Source organism: Epinephelus fuscoguttatus, linkage group LG9 (assembly GCF_011397635.1).
Source record: "Epinephelus fuscoguttatus linkage group LG9, E.fuscoguttatus.final_Chr_v1".
Taxonomy (NCBI): Eukaryota; Metazoa; Chordata; class Actinopteri; order Perciformes; family Serranidae; genus Epinephelus; species Epinephelus fuscoguttatus.
This window is the reverse complement of record NC_064760.1, coordinates 29,363,849-29,388,322: the sequence shown is the minus strand read 5'-3', so window position 1 is coordinate 29,388,322 and position 24,474 is coordinate 29,363,849. Positions and strand designations below refer to the sequence as shown.

The 24,474-nt window shown below is 40.6% G+C and overlaps 1 protein-coding gene across 4 annotated transcripts in view; it reads right to left on the bottom strand.

The window, feature by feature from the left end:
• unc5a (unc-5 netrin receptor A) overlaps window positions 1-24,474 on the bottom strand; it is a 165,045-nt gene that overhangs the window by 80,187 nt on the left and 60,384 nt on the right. For all 4 annotated transcript variants that reach the window (XM_049586475.1, XM_049586476.1, XM_049586477.1 and 1 more), the window contains exon 2: window positions 1,560-1,772. In XM_049586475.1, coding sequence (XP_049442432.1) covers window positions 1,560-1,772 — 213 coding nt within the window. The remainder of the gene's footprint in view (window positions 1-1,559; window positions 1,773-24,474) is intronic.

Below are 24,474 nucleotides of genomic sequence, written 5' to 3'. Positions count from 1 at the left end.
CAAAGAAGACAATGTTGCTAAGAAGGATCATGTTTTGGGAAATTCAGCCCTGCAGCCCAAAACATTTCCTAACTGTACTGGCTCATAGCTAACGTTACAGCGCCTAAGCGACAGCGGATGGAGTTTAACCAAGGGACTGTTAGACAACAACTTGACAAAACAGTTGAACGATACAGGAAACATGCAACTGTCTTCTACAGTGCAGTCACTCACTGTCAGGCAGCTAAATGTTTTACAACTACGGTACTTGGATACAAATATGGAAAATGAGCTAAAGAGAGCATTTGAAGAGCTACATGATGGTGTCGAGTCTGTCGCCCACCGCAGACACTGTCTGTCCACAACAAAAGCTTCCTCGGGATAACAATGGATATCACGTCACTGGATATAATGCTACTGGGACTAAATCTACAGAAGCTCTACCACTTAATGTAACGTTACAGCACTCTGGTGAGGCCAGCAGGTCGACAGTGACTTGGTGAGAGACGTGTTTCATTAAGATGCTCTGGTAAGAATTGTTCATATACTTCTATCTGACTTGACTATCTTTTATTGTTTAGGGCTAAAATGTTTTAGTGAAAGGGAACTTCAGTTTGTGAAGGAATCCTGCATGCTGCGCGCCGTTTTAAAACCTGGCCAAAAATAACAGAGTAACGCACCGTTTGGTAACAGTAACTGAGTTACTGAATTTAAAAACTAACGCGTTAGAGTATTAGTTACTGCCAAAACTAACGGCGTTACTGTAACATGTTACTGCCCAACACTGAGGTCAACACAGTTTAATACATTCAGCATCATCAAACTAGCTCGCTGTCTCTGTCCAGTAGCTGTCCATTACCCACTCACTCTGCAGCAGGAAACAGCACTTTAAAATAAAAGCTCTGTGCCGGAAATTCACTGTACTTAGAAATAAAGTGTCTTTTTTACAAACATGACACATTGGCAAGTCACTCGCGGTCCATTCAGAATGGACCTTCAACCCACTATTGCACCGTGACCCACCAGTTCAGAACCACTAGGATAACTCCACATTTGAACTTCATGAATCAGCCGTTCCTCATCCCCTGCAGTGCTTTCAAGGTGAGCGATGGGAGTAAATAGAAACATGACGTCTGACAAAAGTTCAACTCAAACCGACAGTGCTATGTTGCTACCATTTAGGACACCACTTTCATGAGCTTCACATCTAAAATGTTGCCATATTGGTGTAGTTTTTGTTTTCTTGAGACACTAACTCTGCCATGCCTCGTCTTATCACCCCCCACCGATATTGAAATGTTATGTCCTTCATGTTGCCAGTGCTCAGCAGTAAATTGCACACGGCCTGTCAGACACTAGTGGCTTCGTTCGTCTGTTTACAACATTTAAACCTAATACTATGTTTATCATGTTGTTCTATGGCTTATTACTAATGCAATACAAGTTGGATGAAGCACCGTGATGCCACAGGATGGTGCAGGTTACCGACAACAAGTGAAAACACTGCATAACAGAAATGTTTGAGTGAAAATTTAAAGAGAACTTCATTATTTATATAGGAGACATGTTTTTGCATGTACCTGTGGCTGGGTCAACAGTCCGCTCGATCAAGTGGTCGTCCTGGTGAACCCACTCGCCGTTGCACTTGAAGTATATCTGCGTGGCAGGGGTGGAGCGGCAGGTCAGCGTCACTGGCTTGTTCTTCACAATGAACTCATCCTCCGGCTCCACCAAGAAGTGAGGTAACAGGTCCGAGAAGGAGGCAGGAAGCGTTGCTGTGGCGTGCTCGGAACCTTCAGGGAATTTAAAAAAAAAAAAGAGAGAGAGAGAGAGAGAAGCAGGGATTTTAGAGAGATGCCAAAATAAAAAACACTTTCAAGTCTTCAAGTTGTCATGGAATCAGCAGACACCAGATATCTAATGCGGAGATTCAGTGTCCTTGGTGATTTGGGACTCATACATATCATGCATATGAAAGGAGGCAGAAGAAGACAGATGGACAGACGGGGTGAAAAAGAGAGACAGGACTGTACGGAGGAGAGCTGGCAGTGACAGAGCTCGGCCTTGTGTGCTCTTGGCTGGGCCGGGGGGTGGGTGGGGATGGGGGGGGGTAGAGGAGTCCAGGTCTTTACTCCAGCTCTTAATCACAGCCCTTTAACATCAGCGCTGATGGACCGGCGGCCATAAATCCCGTCTCAGCGACTAGGCCACTTCACACTGTGTTATACGGCTCTTCAACCGGGACTCTAACTCTATCCGCATTAAGCAAGAGGGCAAGAGGCAGGGGAGGTTAAAGATGACTGACAAGCTAGACAGCCAGTTAACGTACAGTCACCTCCTATATACAGTAGAGGCCGTTTTATTCCCCTTGAATCTTACAGTATATAGGTGATGCAAAGGAAAAAAAGAGGGGAGATACATCTTCACTGAGCAGAGGTATGGAAGCTGTCCTTCAGGGGGACAATGCCACGATTTACAGCAAACTTTTACGCTCCCTGAAAAATGTTCAACACAAATGCTGAATGACACAAAGGAGCCTACAGCGCACACATCCTTGCTTCATGAACACAGTCTCCCTCTCTCTAAACATATTAGCTTTGCACGAGAGATAGCGAGAGGACACAGCGCGGAGCAGAAAGAGGGAAATAACCTCTTTACACCGCCGACACTCAGGGGAGACCAGCAAATCCCAAAATAAAACCCCTTTAAAAGGAGTGTAATATTAATTTACTGCCCTGAATCCAATATGGCTGACAGACCAGGCATTAACAACCTTCTCCATCACTCCCTGTGCAGCAGGAGAGGATGGGAGTCCACATCTCTCATAATGAAACGGCAACACTCACGCTGACCTTTCTCTCCTGTCTTCCTCTCCTCCCTCGCCCAGCCTCCGTTCATCCTTGCAGCCTGCTGATGCCTGGGTCAGGGATAATATCACGTTGCGTCATAAAACACCAATCTTTGGATAAAGACATTATCTGTCAGTTCCTCCCCCACTACACATTATATTAATGTCTCTCTTTCTTCTCCTATTTTTCTTTTACCCCTGTGTGCTGAGTTGCTAATTTATCAGGATGAGATAGTGAAGCACGCCACTGCTGCTGCCGCTGAACCCCATTAATGTTTCGTGTACATGTTTAACTCTTAATGAAAACTAAATGTTCTGTGTCCAATGAACGACATACATCACTTGCTGACACTTTCCCCTTTCCCAAGCACATTTTCGTTTTGCAACACATTTGCAGAGAAGAAAATGTCATTAATATGGCAGCTCCCTATTCAGGACAACACGGCCGCCTGACATTATTTACTATGTATGTGAGTGTGTGTTTCTTGTCTCATGGTGTTGAGGAAAAGGCCACAGTTCATCATGAATGGCGAGTATAATTGCTCTAACCAAGAGCCCAAACTTTGCTAATAAACAGTGCGGGACCAGTAGGTCAGGTTGTTTGAAAGTGTGTTGGTCCTAATGACGGCGGCTCCTTCTAATGGGCCGGCTTCCAGCTTTGTGACCACAGCCATTAGCCGGCCGGGCTGACCCTCTGTACTCCCCGCAGACAGAAGACGACAGCTCACTAAAACAGTGGGCGAGACTCACCTCACACCTGCCAGGTTAATCATCTCATAGAGGACAGGTGATGTTGAAACAGAGAATGAAACAAAAGCCACCTGAGACGCTGACGAGTCGTGCGAACGCCTTGATGAGCTCCTGATGCTGTTAACTCACCGCTGGCTGCTCATTTGCGGGGGTCACATTCAACATGACCTCTCAACTTTTAATGATGTTTCCAATTTGTGTGCGTGTGTTTGTGTGTGTTTGTCACAAGGGGTGGGGGTTAGTCCTCCATTTTAGTACATGCACTTTAGGTTAATGAGGTTAAACACGTAATTTCTTCAGAGAAGTAAATTGTCATTTTATGGGAGGGCATTCTAGTCACGCACCGCTTTATATCAAACCCATAATGGAGGGCTGATGCGTAGTAAATTGGCTTAGATTATTGTCACGACACAATGTACTTCAAAGTCAACGTGCACACACACACATGCACACGCGCACAGGGAGTATCAGCCACTTAACAGACTTGTTGCAGGTCAATGCACAAATCAAATAGACACACAGCAGCAGCAGCACTATGGGCACTGCATTAGATTCTACTGAATGTGATTGGCTAAAGCCGCCATTAATTGCCACATGCATTTGAATCCATTGCCAGATCATTTAGTACACACACAAACAACAAACACAGGATGCTCAACGCCTCCCTTGCTGATCATTCAGCCAATGAAGATGATTTAATTGATACATCATGCTGCATGTGTTGCTAGGGCCCAGTAACCATTACATTAGTCATCCCTGCACCGCTTCAAACATCGCCATGAGAAGGATCCACAGGAATTTAGATACTTGTACTTTTTTAAAAAGAAAAACATCAGGTTGTGACCCTGATATTTGTCTGCAGCTGCTATTCTCTCGAGAGACAATTCGACTGACCTAAAACAGGCACGCACGCATGCACGCGTACACACAAACACAACGAGGGTGCACCAGCTGTCAGTGTGCTGAGCCATGATGTCCAGGGCAGATTTCCTGCTGCACACAGACCCCAGTGTCTCATGTGTCCAGCTGACCACGTCAACTCCCAAGTCAGGGATCAAGCACATCCACAAGAGGAGGAGATGAAGTTATAATGCAGTCAGAGATGCTCAAAATATATTATTTAAAAAACCTAGAAAAAAATTTAAATTCCGGTAAACGCTGTAACTATATATGCACACACCACTGCATTTTAAAAAGCACGCAGGATTAGATTTTCAAAGTGTTGCAGCTTTGTAAACGTCTTTTATTACCATCTATCTTCAATATTTCATAATGATTTATACTGTATCACTTTCCAGGAGTAGGTATCTTTTTTTTCTTTTGGATACACACAAATCTCAAGTCTTATTTTGAAGTCAAATTCTTCATACTTCTGCTCTGCTCATGTCAGCGTGCCCCATACTGTCGACTTGCTTTATCGCCATTTGTGAAATAAGCAGTTATTTTTTTAATTTCACTCCTTATTATCTACTCGAAGAACAGAATTGCTGAACGCACCGCAGTATGAGCATGTCAGCAGGGAGGAAAAAAAACCATAGCTGGAGAGAAAATAACCCTCTTTTGTGTTTCTCCCTCATGGCACCAACACATCGTGTGCCCTTTGGAGCCAATTACAATTTTTTTTTTTATTTTTTTTTTTTTTACAACGTCATGTCCCCAATGGAAAGCATCATTGAGCAATCACTGGGCATAATTTACATCACAGTGATGAACAGCAGCTATAACAAGTGTTTTATGACACCATCAGCACCTTACAATGTCCTCTGAAATTAATTCAATTAAAATCACTATCCAGATTATTAAACCATTTCATGTTTAGCTGCCATTAACAACAAAGCCCAGATCAAATTTGTCACAGCCACTTTGTTGCTTGATGTGTTCTTCTTCGTAGTGCTCAAGTGGCTTCCTGGATGCTTTTATACCACTGAGTATCTTTATTTGGTAATCGCTTTAAATATAAACTTATATTACGTTTCTGGGAACAGGAGCGTCGCTCATGAATGGTTACTTTCAATAAGCCTCAGACAACATTACTGTTGGCAGTGATCAAACACAGGGAAAGGAGCAGAAATGGGATGTGCTGGAAAAAACATCCAGCATCATATATAATCTGGAGCACGGCTGACTGATGTATGTTTGTCCCCAGATGACAAATATTTACTCCTCCACATGTCTGGGATTCAGGATAAATTTTTCAATGAGACAACCATGCCTCAACAAGCACTCCTTCAACCACACACACTCTGTCAAACACACACACACACACTCTCCTGTATATTGTTCACGCGCATACACATTCAGGGAGCTGAAAGTTAAAAAACATGCACACGTACGCAAAATATAGACCGCAAGTGTGCAATAAAAGGAAAGCTGCTCACAAACAGCTCTGTCTTCCTCTCAATCAATGAGACACAGAATTATGCATGCAAACCAAAAATGCAGGTTTACGCAGAAATGCTCAAACAGTCAACAAAGCCAGATTCCATACAATGTCCATGCTTATTAACGTCGCTCCGGAAAACAATCAATCACTGGCAGAGGAAAATATACGGCAGAGACGGGCTCAGATGTAATAAATAAACATGCAGGAGAGATGGCACCCATGGCAACCCAAACTTCATCACATCACGTTTGCATCAGTGGTGAAGGATGCAGAGAGGCTTAAGAAAAAAAAATGAAGGAATGAAGGACAGAAGGAGAGGTGGGGGCTGGGAGGACGGGAGGTGAGTAAGTAAATCAGTCTCACACATGCCACACATGATGTTCTTGCAATCTTTGCCTATTCAAATGAATAGAAAATTGGCTGCTAAGAATGTACATCAATGCAGGCCTGTACATCTGTGTGCATACATTAATTCAGGATACTAATAACACGCTGCCTACTCTGTTCCCTGATGAGAATATTTCCATGAGAGATGCGTTCCTGAAGCTCGGGTCACATCGTCAACTTTGAGAATTGCCATCAAACGCCAGCGACATAAATCATCTCTACTCAAACAGGCAGCACTTTGAATGATTAAATGCTGTTTTTTTTTTTGTTTTTTTTTTCCCTGAGTGATGTCGTTAAACAAAAGGAAAAAAAGTTAGCGCTGATAGTTGTGTAAACACGGTGCATAGCAACACCATTAATGAGCCTTACACCTTTGAACAGGAGCTCACACATCTGCTGATTCCGGTTTGTTGATTTTTATTTATTAATTTCTCCCATCATCTATTTGAAGCAACTTTGTTCCATCTACCTTTGGCACCAGCGCTGACACTCCCCGGCACCTTCGCTTCGTTCGCCTTTCAAGGCAACGCCGTCTTGAAAGGCGCGCTTTGCCTTGAAACCTATGAGACCGTTTTAAGCTCCTGTCAAGGTAAAAGAGCTGACATTTTGAGAACTGTGCTTAAATGACAGAGACCGCATGCGTGTGAGTATATTTGTCTGTGCAAATGTGCATGTTTGTGCAAATGTGTGTGAGTAAATGGCTGAAAGTGATGTTTAACAAGATCAACAGCTGGGAGCCTGAATTTGTGTACATAACAGCAAGAGCGCTAACACGGGAGATGTTTATCTTTCCGATTTAAAACAGTTATATGCTGAGACCTGTGATTCAGAAACCATATTACTATTCTTGGCAGCATCATTAACACTGTGCGGACTAAGAATGGGAGAAATATTCATATTCATCGCTCAAGTGCCACAGCTGATGCTTTGTCACCATCCGCTTCCAGATGTTTCCACGGACAATCCGGTTTCACGGCTGAATCAGCCTCTTAAACAATCAGTTTCCTAAAGCAGAGGTTTAATCACTGGCTGCGACTCTCCAATAAACTCTGAATCCTGCACTGCATAATTCAGCGACAACACAAGCTTGGGGATTTTTTCTCAAGTTACATACTGTGTGCGCGCTATCCTCCTTCATTACAAATTTTACAGCATTCCAAATTAAGTATGAGAGCATTTAGCCGCTTTATGAAGAATAAACTTTTGATCATGCCCTCATATTAAATAGCATCTCCTCAAGAGATGAAGAGCTTAGTTTAAACTAAAAATGCATGATTCACAACCCAGAGCGTGGCAAAGATCAAGTTGCATTATCAGTTTAATGTGCTCCTCTTTGACTGTAAAAGAGTTGGGAAAAAAATTAACTGGTCTTTAAAGCAGCATAATATAGGCAGAGGATAAATCATTCAGAAACTTGCATAATCGTCTGTGTTTTGTGAAGTTGTAGTTTAGCTATTTAATGTTTGTGTATAAAGGTCACTTCAACCAAGCAAGACATTGAAAAAAGAAAAAAAAATCAAAGATCCTTCTGCTGAAGTCCCTAAAAGTAAATTCAAGAGGCCACAGAATGTTAAGAAATTCACAAAGCTCTGTAAAGCCTGCGCAGACATGAGAAACACTTGATAGATTTAGCTCATTTTAGAGGTAGATTCAAAATGCCTTGCCGTCGCATAACTCGAGGTGTGAATGTGCTCAGAATCTTCAAAGCTTCACCTGTTTGGCAGTTCAGTGCATGTTCCTTCACAAGAGTCACAGAGATTTGAACACATTTTGACTTAATAACTACACGCAATCCTCAAAGGAACTGAAGGCATCCTGAGCTGTCAGGAGGGGCAGACGCAGTCGCAGTCTTTGCCATCCGAGGCACGCACACGCTCACGGATTTGTCGTCCCCTTATGCTTAGCCGGAAACGAGGTTATCCAGAAGCAAGTTGATTACAGAACTCAGTGCCGGCATGGGAAGAAACAGAAACGCAGACGGAGAGGGGAAGGAGGCATTCTTAAATCTTTGAAATGGATGTTAGGAAATAATGGGAGGAAGGAGGAAGCAAAAGACAAGAGACAATTTAGATTACCAAGTTAATCCTTTAATTACCGGATATGCCTCGAGCTAAAATGAGAGGTTTCACACACACTGCATTGTAGAACCATTCCAACTGCAGAAAGCGAGGCAGGCTGCCATAATGATCTAGAGCCGTAAACCTTAAAATAATGGAATGTCAGTATCGCTGGTAATCTATATGGTTTATTATGTTGGAAAAACTGAACAAAACACTACAAATTGCAATTGTTACTTTGAGAGCTTTACAATTAGATAAAACACTTTGAGCCAGCCTCGCAGCACACAATATGCCAAACGTCCACACAGAAAATACACCAGTTTTGAGACCGTCCGAAAAAACAACACAGGTTCAGTCTGGCACAATGACAAACCAGCACAGTGTGTAACTGCTGATATCGGCAGAAGTTATTCAGCCTGCTCCAAAAGCTTTTGACACAAAGCGTTGTAAACGTGAGGGCCCCCTGCGACACTTGTCAACCTGCCTATTCCTTCCTCGTCCTCCTCCTCCTCGTCTCATCACTTACCCTCCTCCCAGTAAAGATGCGGGTGGAAAGAAACGGGGGGATGATGACTTGCGCTATCTAATTAGTGTGACGGAGCATGGAGGCTCCTCAGCATCAGACAGAGAATTAGAACACAACACGAAGATATGATCCATAACAAGGCGGAGATAAAGCATCACCTGTTCAACTCTAATTACTGTAACAGTATGCCGGCACCAACTTTGCAATTTAACAAGCCACCAGCACTTACTGTAGTGGTGACACACACTATGCTCCCTGGTTCACTCACAGTCTAGTGTAAAGATCATGCAAACACATGCTTAAGTGCAGTTGTCACGGGTTAAGAATTTGCATGAAGAGATGCAATTGCACTGAAATATATATTTTTATATGGTATCTAGCAAGAGTTACCTTTAAAAAGCACCTATTGCCATTTTACCGGTCTGCAACTGCTGTAAATCTACAAATGGCAGTTGAGCACATGCTTTCTGGTCATGCAGTAAATTGTATACATATTGGAAGAAGATTTTTCTCCTGTTTCTCTGAGGCTTTTGGGAAATTTGGGGAACCTGATCAACTCACAGCTATCTTTGGAGCAACTAGCCCCTTAAAAATGTCTGTTTTGTTTGGAATGGTGATTGCAAAGAAGTGTGGAAGACGGACTCTGTTCTCATGGTTAAATGAAATGGCTGACACATTACATCTGGAGAGACTGAGATTCTCAAATGAGGATAACGGTGTTATGTTTGATAAGATTTTGGACCCTCTACTGGAATTCTTTTTTCAGATTAGGCACCTTGCTGTGTATGTTTCTTCTTTGGGGTATACATTTATATATCCTCTCAACAACACACTGACTGTGTGGCCACTGTTACATGTGATGCCCTATGCCTGTTGGCTTTGTTTTCCCATGTTTTTTTCTATGCTCTAAAAGACCTGTTGCCTTCCTCGACTTGAGACGTGCCGTGGCTGTTAACAAGTCGGTTAGCCCCACTTGACTAATTTGTGCATTGAGATGATCACAGTGTCAGCTAGATTGAGATAATGAAAATGTTTAATGATACAAGGTTTATATGACATACCATTATTCAGATAATTCATCCGGATAGAGATCACATGTTAATGCAAGATATATAAATGAGGCCTTTAGAGTCTACAGATTATATTAACCATCTAAGTGTGCTAATGTTGGCTAATTATCATGAAATCCAAAGAGTGGTGGAGGCTGATACAGGAGTGTGTATTGGTAAGAGTCTGACCTTTTGTATCACCATACAGGGATTTTGATTCATTACACTGCAATACTGTAAGCAAGGCCATATATTGCTTTTTTTTTTAAATCTAATTTTAGGAAAACTGTCATATTATGAAGAACACACCAACATATGCACTAAAAAAATTACTTTTACGCAGTGTTGGGCAATGTGGAGAAAATCAAACATCACAAAATTCTGGACCAAATACTTGTAATGTAATATCGAGACCATATTGAAGAGCTGACTATAGTTGCTTTCACAAAATATTTATACAATGAGATGACTGAGTGGGAAAATAATAGACAGCTAGTACGTAAAATTACATCACTTTACTGTAATGTAGCCTTTAAAACAAAGACAACACTTACGGTATTATAATATCCAAAATCTAAGATGATATCCAGTCTCATATCGAGATATTGATTTAATATCAATATACTGCTCAGCCCTATCTTCATCACATCTTGTGCAGTCTTAGCAAAGGAATTAACATTTGTCTATATCAAAAATGTTAAATAACTGTGCTTGCAGTATTCTTTAAGCAAACATATTAAGAAAATATAGAACCATCGAGGTAACACTTTACTTGAAGGTATCTACATAATAGTGTCATAACTATGACATGGCACAGTCATGAACCTGTCATGAACATTATGTACATGTCTTAAACGTTTATGACTGATGTCATTAAGTGTCATTTGGTTTTTGTAATGACAAGCTGACATTGTTTGGGTTGTCTTGATTATGACAACTTGACATTAATCAAAGTGACATTACCAGAAGTTGTCTTTGTCATAACAAGTTGACATTAAATTTGTTTGGGATGTCCTTATAATGACAACTTGACATTAACCAGGATGACATTACCAGAAGATGTCTTTATGTTAATGTCAAGTTGTCATTATAAGGACATCCCAAACATCAACTTGTCATGACAAAGACGACTTCTGGTAATGTCACTTTAATCAATGTCAAGTTGTCATAATCAAGAAAACCCAAACAATGTCAACTTGTCATTACAAAAAACAAATGACTCTTAATGACAGCAGTCATAAACGTTTATGACATGTACATAATGTTTATGACAAGTTCATGACAATGTCATGTCATAGTTACGACAATGTCATGTCACCCTTATGTAGCTACTTTCAAGTAAAGTGTTACCAAAATGGATAATGTGTTTTTGAGAATTGTTAAAATGATCACAAATCACAATATCCCCATACTCAAGGGTATAAATATTTTCTTATACTGCTAGTTGATGGGTTCTGAGGGTACAAACCAATGGTGGCACTGGAGGAAAAGTCGGAGAACACCAAAGCATCAATTCAATTCTCTGGGACCCGTGAATGTTTGTACAAGATTTCATGGCAATCCATCCAACAGCAGATTTTTCAGTCTGGACCAAATTGGTGGACCACCCAACCGGCGGACACCGTCATGCCTCGAACAATGCCGCTAGCATGGCTAAAAATTGTTTTTGCTCACTTAATGAGGCATGGGAACACAAATCCATATGTCATCTGCAACATCTCTCATTTCCTACATCCATATTCCAGAGACTGACATCAAATGCCAACACCAGCTCCTATAATCCATGAATATGATGAGAATAAAGGATGCTGCAGCTGTAGGAAATGAAGACATGTGGCAGCTTTACTATCAAAAGACAAAAGTGTTTACCACAATGTCACATGTTCACGAGTGGCAAGGACTCGGATCAAGAGCCTGCGGATGTGAGAGAGAAATATAACCGGGAATTATGCAAGTATGAACCTGACTGTAAATAAAAGACAGCTGGTTATCTGATTTGACTATCCCTGCAAAGCAAACCAAAGCACATCTTAACTCCACGTGTGTTTAGTGTAGCAGTAAAAGGCAGAAGCAGCGAGAAGAGGAGGGAACTCATTTCAACTTGAACAGCTTTGTGATTATTCTCTCCGTGCTTATTTTTTTTTTTTTTTTTTTTATTTTTGGCTCCTTCCAGTCCTCCTGACATCATGACCCAAAAGCAAAGACACACGGGCGTCTGTGATTTAGCAATGCATGAATACAAATCGGTTTTGGAAGGAGCACATCTTTCATTACTGGAAACACACCTCCTCCTCCATTTCAGGTTAATCTACCTCCAAGAATGAATGGGTTTTCTTAGCCAATTTAAGGAAGTAGAACTACACGTGAAGCACCGACTCTGGAATTAAATGAAGCTCCGAGTGTGTGACAGCAGCCTCATGCTACATTCACACCAGCTAATGTAAAAAAAAAACAACAACAACAACACTGATCCGGATAATGTCCCGTTAAAATCCCAGTGACGGCAGCTGGTTCAACAGCTTAGCCTCCTCACTTGAGAATGACTCATGTTACTTGGCCTTTATCTGTGCATTGGTAATCACTCCTTTAATATGTACATGACTTCTCACCTAGTCGTGTACTTAGAGTACACATGATGAAAATTAAATAGCACCCTTAGAACATCAAACCCTGTGCACCAATAAGTGAATAATAACAATAATTATGATGCAGGCCGATGTGCAGTCACTGTAGACGTCAATGAGGTGAAATTGAAATAAACAGCACATAAGATTTAAAAAAAAAAAAAGGTAACAGGATAAGAGAAGGACCAGCTGCTCACCACGCGGCCCTAATAAAATAACCTCTTCTAAAATGGAGCTGATGTTGCTACTTGTTTGTCTCCCAGACAGTCTAATTTCTTTTGCTTTAACAACATTGAAGCTGGTATAAAAGAGAGGAAGAGGGAGAGACGGTGCCACACTCGAGCACGGCGCTTGTTCTGCCTTAACCCTGCAGATCAGATGTAATGTTATAGGCTTTAAGCTACTTTAGGCTCTGACTGCTGATGCCTACACGGTGTAATTCCCCACACCTGTGACCGACATTTCCTAACACTTTGTCTCCAGAAAGTAAATGGATTATTTTACCTTATCAATTTCCTTTTAAGAGATACTTCAAGACAAAGTGTTTGACAATAAATAGCATGTCGGTGGGTTTATAACATTTTAATGCTTTAAATCTGGAGGGAAATTAAGGGCAATAAGAAATTGTGATTAGCAGGAGGAGCAATAGAATTTAGTCACTCACAGATATACTGTTTATTTCCCAATGGTGAGAGTGTATTTAAAGGATAAGCCTGGTGATATTCTATAATTCTTAACAATTACCCAAAAAGACCAAAGCAAACAATGTGTTAGTCTCTCAATATTGTCTGACATCCCCTTCCTCTCTGTGGCTGTTTGTATATAAATGACTCATTCTAGGGTAACTGATTTCGAGGTGATTATACACAAAGGAAAACAAAACTATAAATATAACATTTAATTTTTGCCAATAGATGCCCCTAAATCCTTTACACTAGACCTTAAAATCCTTTCAGTGCCCCAGTACTTTATCAAAGGTAAACGTACAATAAAATATTTATATCAAAAGTAAACAATGGCCCCTTTTTTATGATGTTTAATTATTGATTTAACATGCCAGAAGCACTCTAGTGTTGTAGCTGGTCCTGGTGGTGCTTGGGCTAACTGCTTCATATACTGTACTGTTGGGTAGTTTAAGACTCTTACAATGCATCATATTTATGTGTTTTTATATATACGTTGTATGTAAACTCTTTGCAGAGTGAGTAGTGTGAAAACTCGTAATGCAAAAGAATACAGTGATTCTCTTGGAAAGATAACAGAATGACATTGAGTGTGATTACATTAGGGCTTCCCCCTAATAGTCGACCAAACGTTTGTCGACCAGAAAGGTCATTAGTTTGAAAGATTTCATTGGTCGCTTAGTCACAGAATAAACAACAACAAACAAACATGAAACTATTTGGGAGCTAATTAAATCAAAACCGATATGACTGGAACATGTGGGAATTTAATTTGAAAGGACAGACACAGGAAGTTGCCACGCTCAGCAGTTGGACAGGAGTCATGCTACAAACCAATCACAGCCGACCTGCGGTTATTCCACAGACTAGTTAATTACATGTCGGGCAGGAAATCCAAAGTGTGGGATCATTTTGAGAAGGTAAACGAACCCAAGGTGATATGTAAACTCATCTTTATCGGTCGACTACAAACATGACATATCATCTGAAACATGTAAGTAGCTACGTGTCCATTAGCCACTTAGCACAATCATTACTGCTTTGCCGACAGCGTCATTAACAGGCGGCTCACTAAGTGTGTGATGTGCACTTGTAGATAAAATATAGGCCTATATTAATGAAGGTTCATTAGTATGGTTTTGTATTTCTCTGTAATGTAGCACAGTGTTAACAATGTTACTGATACTATTCTTTCTCACACCTTCAACTCAAACCATTGTGTTGCCCCACCCAAAAGATATCATTTAATACTTAAATTAATATCATAAATGTGAAGGTGACTAGTCGACTAATGGCCCTAAATGACGACTACTGGTCAACTAGCAAAATTCTAAGGTTAGGACAGCCCTTGATTACATTGACATTAGTAACCTGTTTATGAGGCTATATTCACACAAGCAGGATACTCCAAAAACCCAATCACAAACAGGTTATTAATGTCCATGTAAACGCACCCAGTGTAGCGACGCAAACGATGGAGATACTCAAATACTCATCAAAGTGTCAGTACATCAAACTCACTCTACTTTTTGAGTAATATGCTTCGTTACTTTCCTGCTCTCTCAGGGACAAGAGGCTGCGTGTGTCTGAGGCAGATAAGCAGCACACAGGAACCCTCCTCCTGGGCTGTTACAGCAACTGATGATCTTCTGACAGATGATGTGATGAGGTGGGACAGCGCCGCTACGCTGCTAATAACACCTCACCACAAATAAGGGCTGAAGACATGCACCGTCTGATAACAAGGGAGCTGCTCTCATTGTACGGGAGGTGCTGCGAATTTTAATCTTCATCTCTCGTCTTACATTCTACTCTGCACTCTTATCTAATTTTATTTACTAATTTTGAGAATCCCATTTGAAATTGAGTAGTGGACATGTAAAGTGTTAAGTTAGGTCAACAATATGGCGTGATATTTTGACATGATTGCTCTTGTGACCCTACGTAAGATACTTAAAATGGTTCAGTTCTGTAGTAAATTTGAAATGACATTTAAAAATTCATCATACTAAGCTTGTGCAGTGGCGGAAATTGAAAATCATTTACCGTGCAGTTTGCTTAATATGAAAGAATGTAATAACATTTCCAAACTTTCAGAAATAGACAAACTACAATTACAGCAGAGTAAAGCAGGTGACTGTGATGCCACTCACAGTTAAATCTGCTCCACAGACTGTGCCTTTCTGCTACAGTCAATAAAATCCACCTGGAAAAAAAAAAATCACCATAAATGTGTTTTTCTGGATGGTAAGCACCTAAGTACTCCCATTTCGGTTGTAAATGAATTGTTTTCAAGTCACCGTCAGTGCAACAAAGTTGTCAGCGCAGTTGTAACACAGAGGCCTAGCTGCAGTGGGCTCATCTGACACCGAGGGAAATTGAATTTATCGACACAATGGTCAGCTGCCTCTTGTCCCCCTCACACACATATCCAGTTGGGTTAAGGCTTTATGCACAATATACAAATTCTTCAAGCTGTCCTTGAGATCTTCCCATTGAGACTTGTGCCTTTCAATCTGTCATCCGTGTATACAATGAATACTAAAAAAAAACACCAAGAGGACAAAGTCAGCGTGTTTGTTATTATAGTGTACATGTTGAGCACAGTAGACCTTTCTCCTGAGTTCCTTCAACAATGGCAACAATAGCTGGTCTGGGTTTTTCCTCCTCCCTGCCTTTCCAAATCCATAAAGAGCCTCCATGGCCACGCTCTACATTACAGGGACAGAAATGGCTTCCACATCCAACCCAATAATGTGCATGAACAATAGCAAAGCATTAGGTGACTGGAAATAAATATCTGAAAAGAGGCACTTTGCTCCAGGAAAATATACCACTACAATCCAAGCCATGAGTCTTGTGGCGACATCTTATCAGGGCTGTCAACCAATGCGTATGAAAGTGTGAAGAATGAGAAGGGGGAGTGCTTTAACGGCAGAAAAGATCATTATCTAAATTAATAAGAACGCTTTTTATAAATTGAGTCAGCATGTCACCTTGTTCTTTCTTGCGTGCGATATAGAAAAGAGAGTCCTTGTGACGAACTGCAATTAGGGCTTTTCTTGTTTGACTGTAAAACTAGCAGGGAAATGGGAGTCTCAAACTATAGGCTCACTCTGAGAGCATTTGAATGTCATTTGGATAATGGAGTGGCACTCAAGGTATTTTTTGGGGAGCTGCTTTGAAATGCAAGGCAGGTGACGACTCTGACAGGCCTTGTGCGCAGGAACCACCCGTTGAATTTGGTTTTAATGCCAGCTTGGAATTTGAAAAGGGGAAATGTTAGTCAGACTAAATGTAGCGTGACAGGCCTTATTTCACTTCAAGATACACTCTGTCTAAATAATGGGCCACTTCAGCCTATGCAGCAGGACATTGTTTGGCTTCCAGGTAACCGCCTACCCACACATTAGAGACAACGTGGGCAGACCACTGCCAGTCGTTGTCAAGTGAGGCAGGAGTGAAGACGAGGATTTAAGACAGTGAGGAAACCAGAACAGACAAAACTAAAATATGGCCCAACACTCCTGCAAAGATATTTATTTATTCATTTTTAAATATTGTACCAAAAACTAAAATCAGCCAGTAGAGTTGTCGACTTCATTTTGAGTTTTAAGCGGAAACAGACATCTTTTCTACTTTACCCTCCCTAGCATTTCCATGTTTAAATACCATTTTTTTGCTTTTGGATACTGAGTCTGGTATCTGAGCTTGCATATTGGCCCATAGTGAGTACTGAGTCAATGCCATTGCTGTACACTACTAACCCAATTCCATGTCAGGAAGCAAAAAAAAAAAGTAAAATTCTAGACTGCAGCATATACGGAGATATTCACAAATAGTAAATATAGTACTTCAATCTCAAATACAACATCACCGACCTTGGGTGGGGGGGGTCTAAAGTTTGTTATTAAATTGCTTGGTATCCGTGCATTGACATGCATAATTGCAGATACCTTAAATGATCTGATTGAGCCCCCAGTCTTTAAGTTAAATCATCAGGAGGCCATTTTTCTGTATTTCCCCTTTGTCATTATCCACAAAACAAGCAGGGTAAAACATGAAGTGTCTTCTTTAGCAAGGCAAACGTTTTGAACGCATTTTAATGAAATGGTTAAAGACCAGACTGTATGTTCATCTTAGCTTAGCTCAGAGACTGAACAAGGGGAAACTGTTAGCCTATTTCTGGTGGTAAAGAAATATGCCTTCCATCAACTCCAAATCTGCCTTACTTACATGTATCTCATTAGCTACAAAACTAAGAATTCTTTCTTTCTTCCCCCAACCCAATTCATCACTGTCCTATACTGGAATTTGGTTTGCAACATCACAAAAACACAAGAACAGACAATGGACAGATTAAAAACCACCAATAAATCCATAAAAGTAACAATAAAAGAGATTAACACTATTGAAAAGGGAGGAAAAAAAACTGAAATAACAAACAGTACCTCTGGGCTACAGTGCTGCTGCCAAACGTTACCGAGTGCAAATTAATTGATAGAGTGCAAATGAAGTGATTTTATTGTGCTCACTAAAAAATAAATGTTTTCATCTATTACACCTGGCGCTGAGGAGTCTGCACAGTCACTCCACAAGAAGACAAGCAGCTCCGAGTTTGGTTTTGTGGATGGTAAGTGGCATTTTGTCTTTTCAAAAGTGCGCCATGAGTGTGGTCTGTGGCTCATCAGCCATTTTTCATCTCCTTCAAAAAGTAAACAGCACATGTTTTTGACAAGTTCTCATCAGCATTATGTGGTTAATACAGTCAGGACCAGATCGCAGCTGGAAAAAAATCTGTCTTGATGTTGCATTCGGGTGCTTGTGGTGGAAAATGTCACCAAAAAAAAAATCTCTGAGCGTCATCATTAGCCAACTGGAAGATATATGTAGAGATGTGGAGGGTAAAGAGTGTCAGTGTCAGCACATACTCCAAATTATTTTTACCTGTGAAGCTAATTAATGTGATCAAGACAAAATCCTGCATTTCTTGTGCACTGTAAATAAAATTAACTCTTATATTATTATTATAAAAACTGTAAATTAACTGACTTGTTCTGTGGCTAAATATGAGACACACACACACACACACACACACACAAAGGAAAGGAGGAGTGGTAAACAACAAAGTACAAAATACAGATATTTCAGACAGAATTATGTTTCACAGACAGCACTGTCATGTTATTTCCACAATATCTAAGATCCTCTGGACAAATGACTGAATTGTTAAAGCACTTGTCACCATGTCTCAGCAGATAAAAGCTGATTGTATCCACTGTTCTCAGATTTTAGGATCAGAGACTCTTTATTTCTTTCCAAAATTAATGATGAAACCTCACCGATAAAGAAATACAGTGGTATGATCTACTCAGTGCTTTGCTGCTTTAGTTCTGTAATTAAATCCACATTTGTAATAAATGTACTGTGGTTATTATCCTGTCTGAGCTGCATAAATTTGTGTCCGGGGTAAATGGCAAGAGCATTAGATCTACTACCCCATTAAAACAGTGCAAGTATGCATACTATTGTTATTATTATCATTATGCGTGAACTAGTAATTTTGAAGATATTAGTAACCTGTAGTTGAAAAAATAATCACATCAGAGGATGTAATCATCTGTTAAAAGTCACTTTCATAAAATTTAAATTGTAATGGCTCCCTCCTCCTCAACAGGTTTCATTTTTTGAGGACAAATAACAAGTCAGTAAAACTTGTAATTTCCAGTATTATGGAGCTTTCAAAACAAACAATGCTCCCGACAATGCCATTAAAAAAATCCTTCTTTGTTCCATTCTGATCAAATTATAGGCTGTCACTGTACGTCATGATATACAAGGTCATCTGCAGGAACAAGATGCTTTGAACCTAAATGGTGACATGAGACTAAGTAGTAAAAGACAGGCTTCATGAAACAGTTAGACATCTAGATTGCAACATACAATATAGCTATAACATGAGGAGACATTTGAACATTTCATACAAATCATAAACATTTCTACAGTAACACATTTCAGATTACATGTATATGAGCTGAGTTTCATCAGGAGGAGGGGATGGTGGACGGCATGACACCTAGGTGAGACAGCTGACAAGCAGCAGACCACCGTGGTGACCAAACTGGGGATTTTACACCAAAACATGTTTTCCTACGGGCCTGTGTCCACATAGCATTTATTTTTTCTCAGCTACAGCATCTTTTTTTCAATTGTTCCCAATAAGGAGTGAGCATATGCATCTGGTTTTAAATCAGTGAACTTTTCAGAAAGGCGTTGGTGACGTCACTACCACTTCTGTAGCTAGGTGACTGTCACAACAAGAAGAGAAAAGCACATTTATGAGAGCAAACTGACCAGTCCCTTCAGGATATCACGGTTAAAAACCTTGAATTTGTGACCAACTTTGTCAAAAATTGCGATACAAATTGTGGAATTTTTATGTGTTTTTTTTTTGCAGGAAATTGCGTCAAATGACAAGGGAGACAAAAAAAAATGATTTTTTTTAAAATTACTACCTCCATGAAATCACTTGCTATAATAATCATACTGAATATTAAAAAAATAGCATTTTTTTTATAGTTCTCTTCTTTAGTTTTATTTAATTAGTTTCAAAACATGGACTCCAATAATGTTGCAAAAAATCCTGAGTGAATATTGTAGCTCTCAAAGCAGACAATGTGACTGTAAAACAACATGTAAGCTACATCTTCTGTAAAGATAACATTTTTATAAATTCAACACATTGTATGCATTTAAACAGTGCAAATTCTTATGTCAGTACAGAGCGTTTCTCCATACTGCAATGCCATTAGCACATTTGATGACGCGTCTGATGACGTTTCAAATGATGACTTCCGGTTGGCCGGAAAACGCGGAAAAATCATGGGACTTTTGAAAAATTGCAAGCCCCTGCAAATAGTGCGGACTTTTGTTGAATTTGCGTTAACTATTGTGATTGCAAGGACTGGCATTGACCTGTGGACACTGGATGTTGCTGGTAAGTGTTGTGCTTTTATGGCCATACCAGTGTAAGCTTGTTGCTACACTGTGTAGTCAACCCTCTTTTAACGCAGCATTGCGCTAACTACCTAGCTAACATTAATGTCATGAAAATTGTCATCTCAAGAGATATACGTTGGGTATTTTTATGGCTGCAGTATGGGTGTAGGTCCCAAGACAAATTTACCACTCTGTAGGACAGTTAAGTTAATCTTGATCTTGATCTTGATCTTAAAATCAAAAACTGAACATGACAGACATGCACTACCAATCAAAAATATTCTTGGTGGTTAACCGAACGGTTCACTGCTGACATCCCTAGTTTTAACCTATCTTCTATGTCTGAAATGTACAAATGTAACATATCCCTGGTTGCAGAAAAATACAATGCCAACACTGATTGTGGGGACTGGGTTGCACATCCTGCCTGACACTGAGGCAGGGCAACCACCTGGCTAGTCCCTGCAGTTATTTGAGGGAAGTGCTGCTGGTCGAGGTTATGAATGTTTGTCATTGTGTAAAACAGTCCTTTTGTTTTTTTGTGCGTGTGTGTGTGTCGTGAAGGATCAGAGATCTGATGTCCGGTGGCAACCCGACCCCCCTGCCTGTACCCCTCCAGTGGGAAGACAGATTGCCTATTTTTCTATCACCTGTGCTGGGGCCGGGCCCATGACACCTGCTAGACGAGCACAGTTTAGTGCTCTCCCTGTCAGCTAACGTATGGGTCTATTGATGTGCTGTGACTGGGCCGGGCTGATCCTACCCAACACGCATTAGGGCCAGCTGTTGTCCCTCATCTGTCTCTGTGTGTGCCCTGATAGCCACAAACAGACGGTAAACACAGGCTGCTCCAAACATAACGCCCCATCTACCTTCACCCCGTGTCCCGCTGCTCACAATGCCATCATTTCCTGGCCTCTGACTAAATGACTGTAGAAGTGCCGGCTTTAATTGAGTCCAAGAATGTGGCTGATGGGGGGAAAAGTTGATTCACTGCGAGTACGGTAATTGCAGTCTTGATTGCACCCATCTGAGAAGCTAATTCTAGGATTTAAGATTCAGTGAGTCTTAATAGAATGGTCTGCACGAACGCCGTGCGAAGAGTTAACAATGCAACATAAACACTACAAATTGCATGCTGCTGCGTTTGACACTGATGATTAAGGTTAAAGTATTCAATGATGATTATGGTAAGTGCATGAAAACAAAAGAACTTGATAAATACATGTGAAAACCAATCCAGACTCATCAAGTAATCAGCTGAAAAAACAAACAAAAAAACACACATTTCCCACTAACCGAGTCTTGCGGATTTCGCCGCATTCATTACGACATAAGTCGAGCCAACAACACCAGAGACACGGGAAGACTCTACCTACCCTGTTGAGAAAGATGAGGGAGACGCCCTTTTCAAAGTTTGAGCCCATGAACCCCTGAAAGGTCTGTTCATGCCCCTGCCGGCATGAATAATCACCCCCAGCTCCCCTGTAATGTGCTGCGGATGATATATTGGGCCACATTTATTACTGCTCCGCTTCCACCTGGCTAGGAGCAGCAAGTCCTCCATTAATAAAAAAAAAAAAAAAAAAAACGGCTTGCAACAAGATTTCTGCACAGCCAAAGACTACAGGCTTAGATGCACTTTTAAGACTGCATGACCTATTTGGTAAAAACTGGGAGTCATGGACAGCTCCCATTTTGCCTTTAACACATCAAGACATTAGAGCTCCCTTTGCCTCTCACTGTGATTCTATTCAACAATTCAGGGCCACTCGCACTGCTAATCCTTGTCCACATTCACATGCCTGTGCTAGTCATATTGCAAGATTTCTGTCATCTCAGCAGGGAAGGAAAGCAACAGTCCAATCAAGCCCCGTCCAGGCTTTAGCTTTTTAGACATTTGCTGGACACGTTGTTGGTTACGATTGAAGATTAGTCCTGCTGGATAACACATTCTTATTTGAATGGTAATATGGGATTAAAATTGCCAGCAGTTCTCAGTGGTTTCACAGGATTAAAGCGCCATTACATGGCATCCCTTAGCTGTCAAATTAATTGTACAAATTTGCCCTTTAGACAAACATGTCAGACGACTGACTTGAAAACAATACCAATGGCTTCTGACATAAGGCTCATGCTGACATGTTATAATAAGGTGTTCTGAGGAGACTTTGGCATTTTTTTTTTATATTATGGAGGCTCATGACATTGTTAAGGGTCCAGTGTGTGGGATTTAGGGGCATCAATTGTCAGAAATGGTGTATAATATTCATACTATGTTTTCATTACTTTATAATCACTTGAAACTAAGGCCCATTTTGTTTGTTTGTTTTTTTTTATGAAATTTGGGTGAGCTGTTCATATCTACCTACAGAGCATGTCCTCTTCCACCAAGTTGCTCATGTTGTTCCACAGTAGACAAGAATGGACAAACCAAACACTGACTATATGTACATTTAACAGGGTCAATTGTGCAGCAGTAATATGTGTACATTCGGAATATCAAATATAGTAATTACACAAAATTTGTTTCAGTTGTTATTACCTGACACGCTTAGGCCTCCGTAATCAATGTGTGGACGCTTGATTCTCAGTTTTTGTGCCCCTACCTTCACCTTTGGGTGTACCCAACCTACAAAGGAGTGTCTCACGCCTTGCTTCTCCCCTTTTGCTGTCGGCATTGCTCTCATAGTAATTTCTGTGTTGTAGCACTGTTATGCACATAATCTTGTGTCACTTAACTTGTGTAGGGGCTCAAGTTTGTATGGTTGTGATTGACGGAGGATTTTGTTTTTCAACGTGTTGTCAGGAATAAACAGAGATCGCCAACCAAAGATATCCACGGTCTGGGCCTCTTTATATCAACACAACGCAGACATCACTTGAGTCCACTGGTTCATACATGCACAAAATATTTCCCTTTTTGCCCTCATTTAAGAAAGACAATATTCCTACTTAGATGTTTACATGGCCAATTAAATTGTTTCGTGAATAGTCTCATGAATACTTCAATTCACGTGCGCTGACATGTTGTTTATCCTGTCAAAATAAAGAAGTAGATGGCTGAAGCTGCGTGTCATTTTGCTTCTTTGCATCAAAACAGGATTTTTTCAAAGTTTCTAGTGAACACAGCCTCCCTCTTTCATTCCTTCAACCACCTTCTTGAAAAGGTCAGCATAGTGATATTTGCACATATCCAAAAACAGGCCAATATCTAAGTCTTTCATACTTGTAAAAAGTAGGTGTGTTTCTTCTTCCAACCAGAAATGGGCTTTTCTTTGGGGCATGCATCTCCACCCCAGCTTTGCACACTGCTGGCGAGTTGGTTAGTGTACAAAATATCCATGACAACACCGATCTGACCGTAACAGGAAAGAGGCTGTATGTCGCAAACTGCAGTAAAACCTCAAGTTGAGATGCGCATTCCCAATGAGTTATTTACATGCTATTAAAACCCACATAATACCAGCAAATCCCACGTCTTAATCGGAAAATGTTAAATTCAGAGTAAAGCCTTATTCAGAATATCCAAATGGAGAATGCTGTTTTCGTAACATGTATTCAATTCAGAATATTATCATTCAGAATTATAGTGGAATATAAATGTGTGTAAATGTAGTCAGTAGCTATTGCCCATCAGCCACCGTACTTTGGAAGACGATTCAGTTGGCTGCAGTTTGTACCCTCCCCATTAGATGCCACTAAATCCTACACACTGGACCTTTAAGTCATTAAAAATAGAAATCAAATAATCGTGGACAGATTAATATACCCAGACAGCCTGAGGTCTAACCAACAAAAGAAGTTTTACTTTTGGCAATATCTTGTGATCATGACTTTTATAAATTCATTACAGTAAAGTAATGTGATATGTCAAAAATCAGAACGTTTAGTGAATGGTAATGTGATTACTTTTCTAAAGGGATGAATAATTTTAAGTAAAACAGTGCACCACTGCAGAAAACCATTCCAACCTCTCTGGCAGATTTACAGCAGCAGCTTTTACATAGCCCACCTTCTCCTACAGTCTCTGAAGGTTGCCGGATTTCTTGCTGTTGCTCTCCCTTCCTTTCATTTCTCTCCCTCTGACGCTATGAGCTGCAAGTATTGCAAATGCAGTCCTGAAGTTGATAAAGGTCAACATTGTTAGGCGCCTGTATGAAATGTATGTGGGAATAGCCTTTAG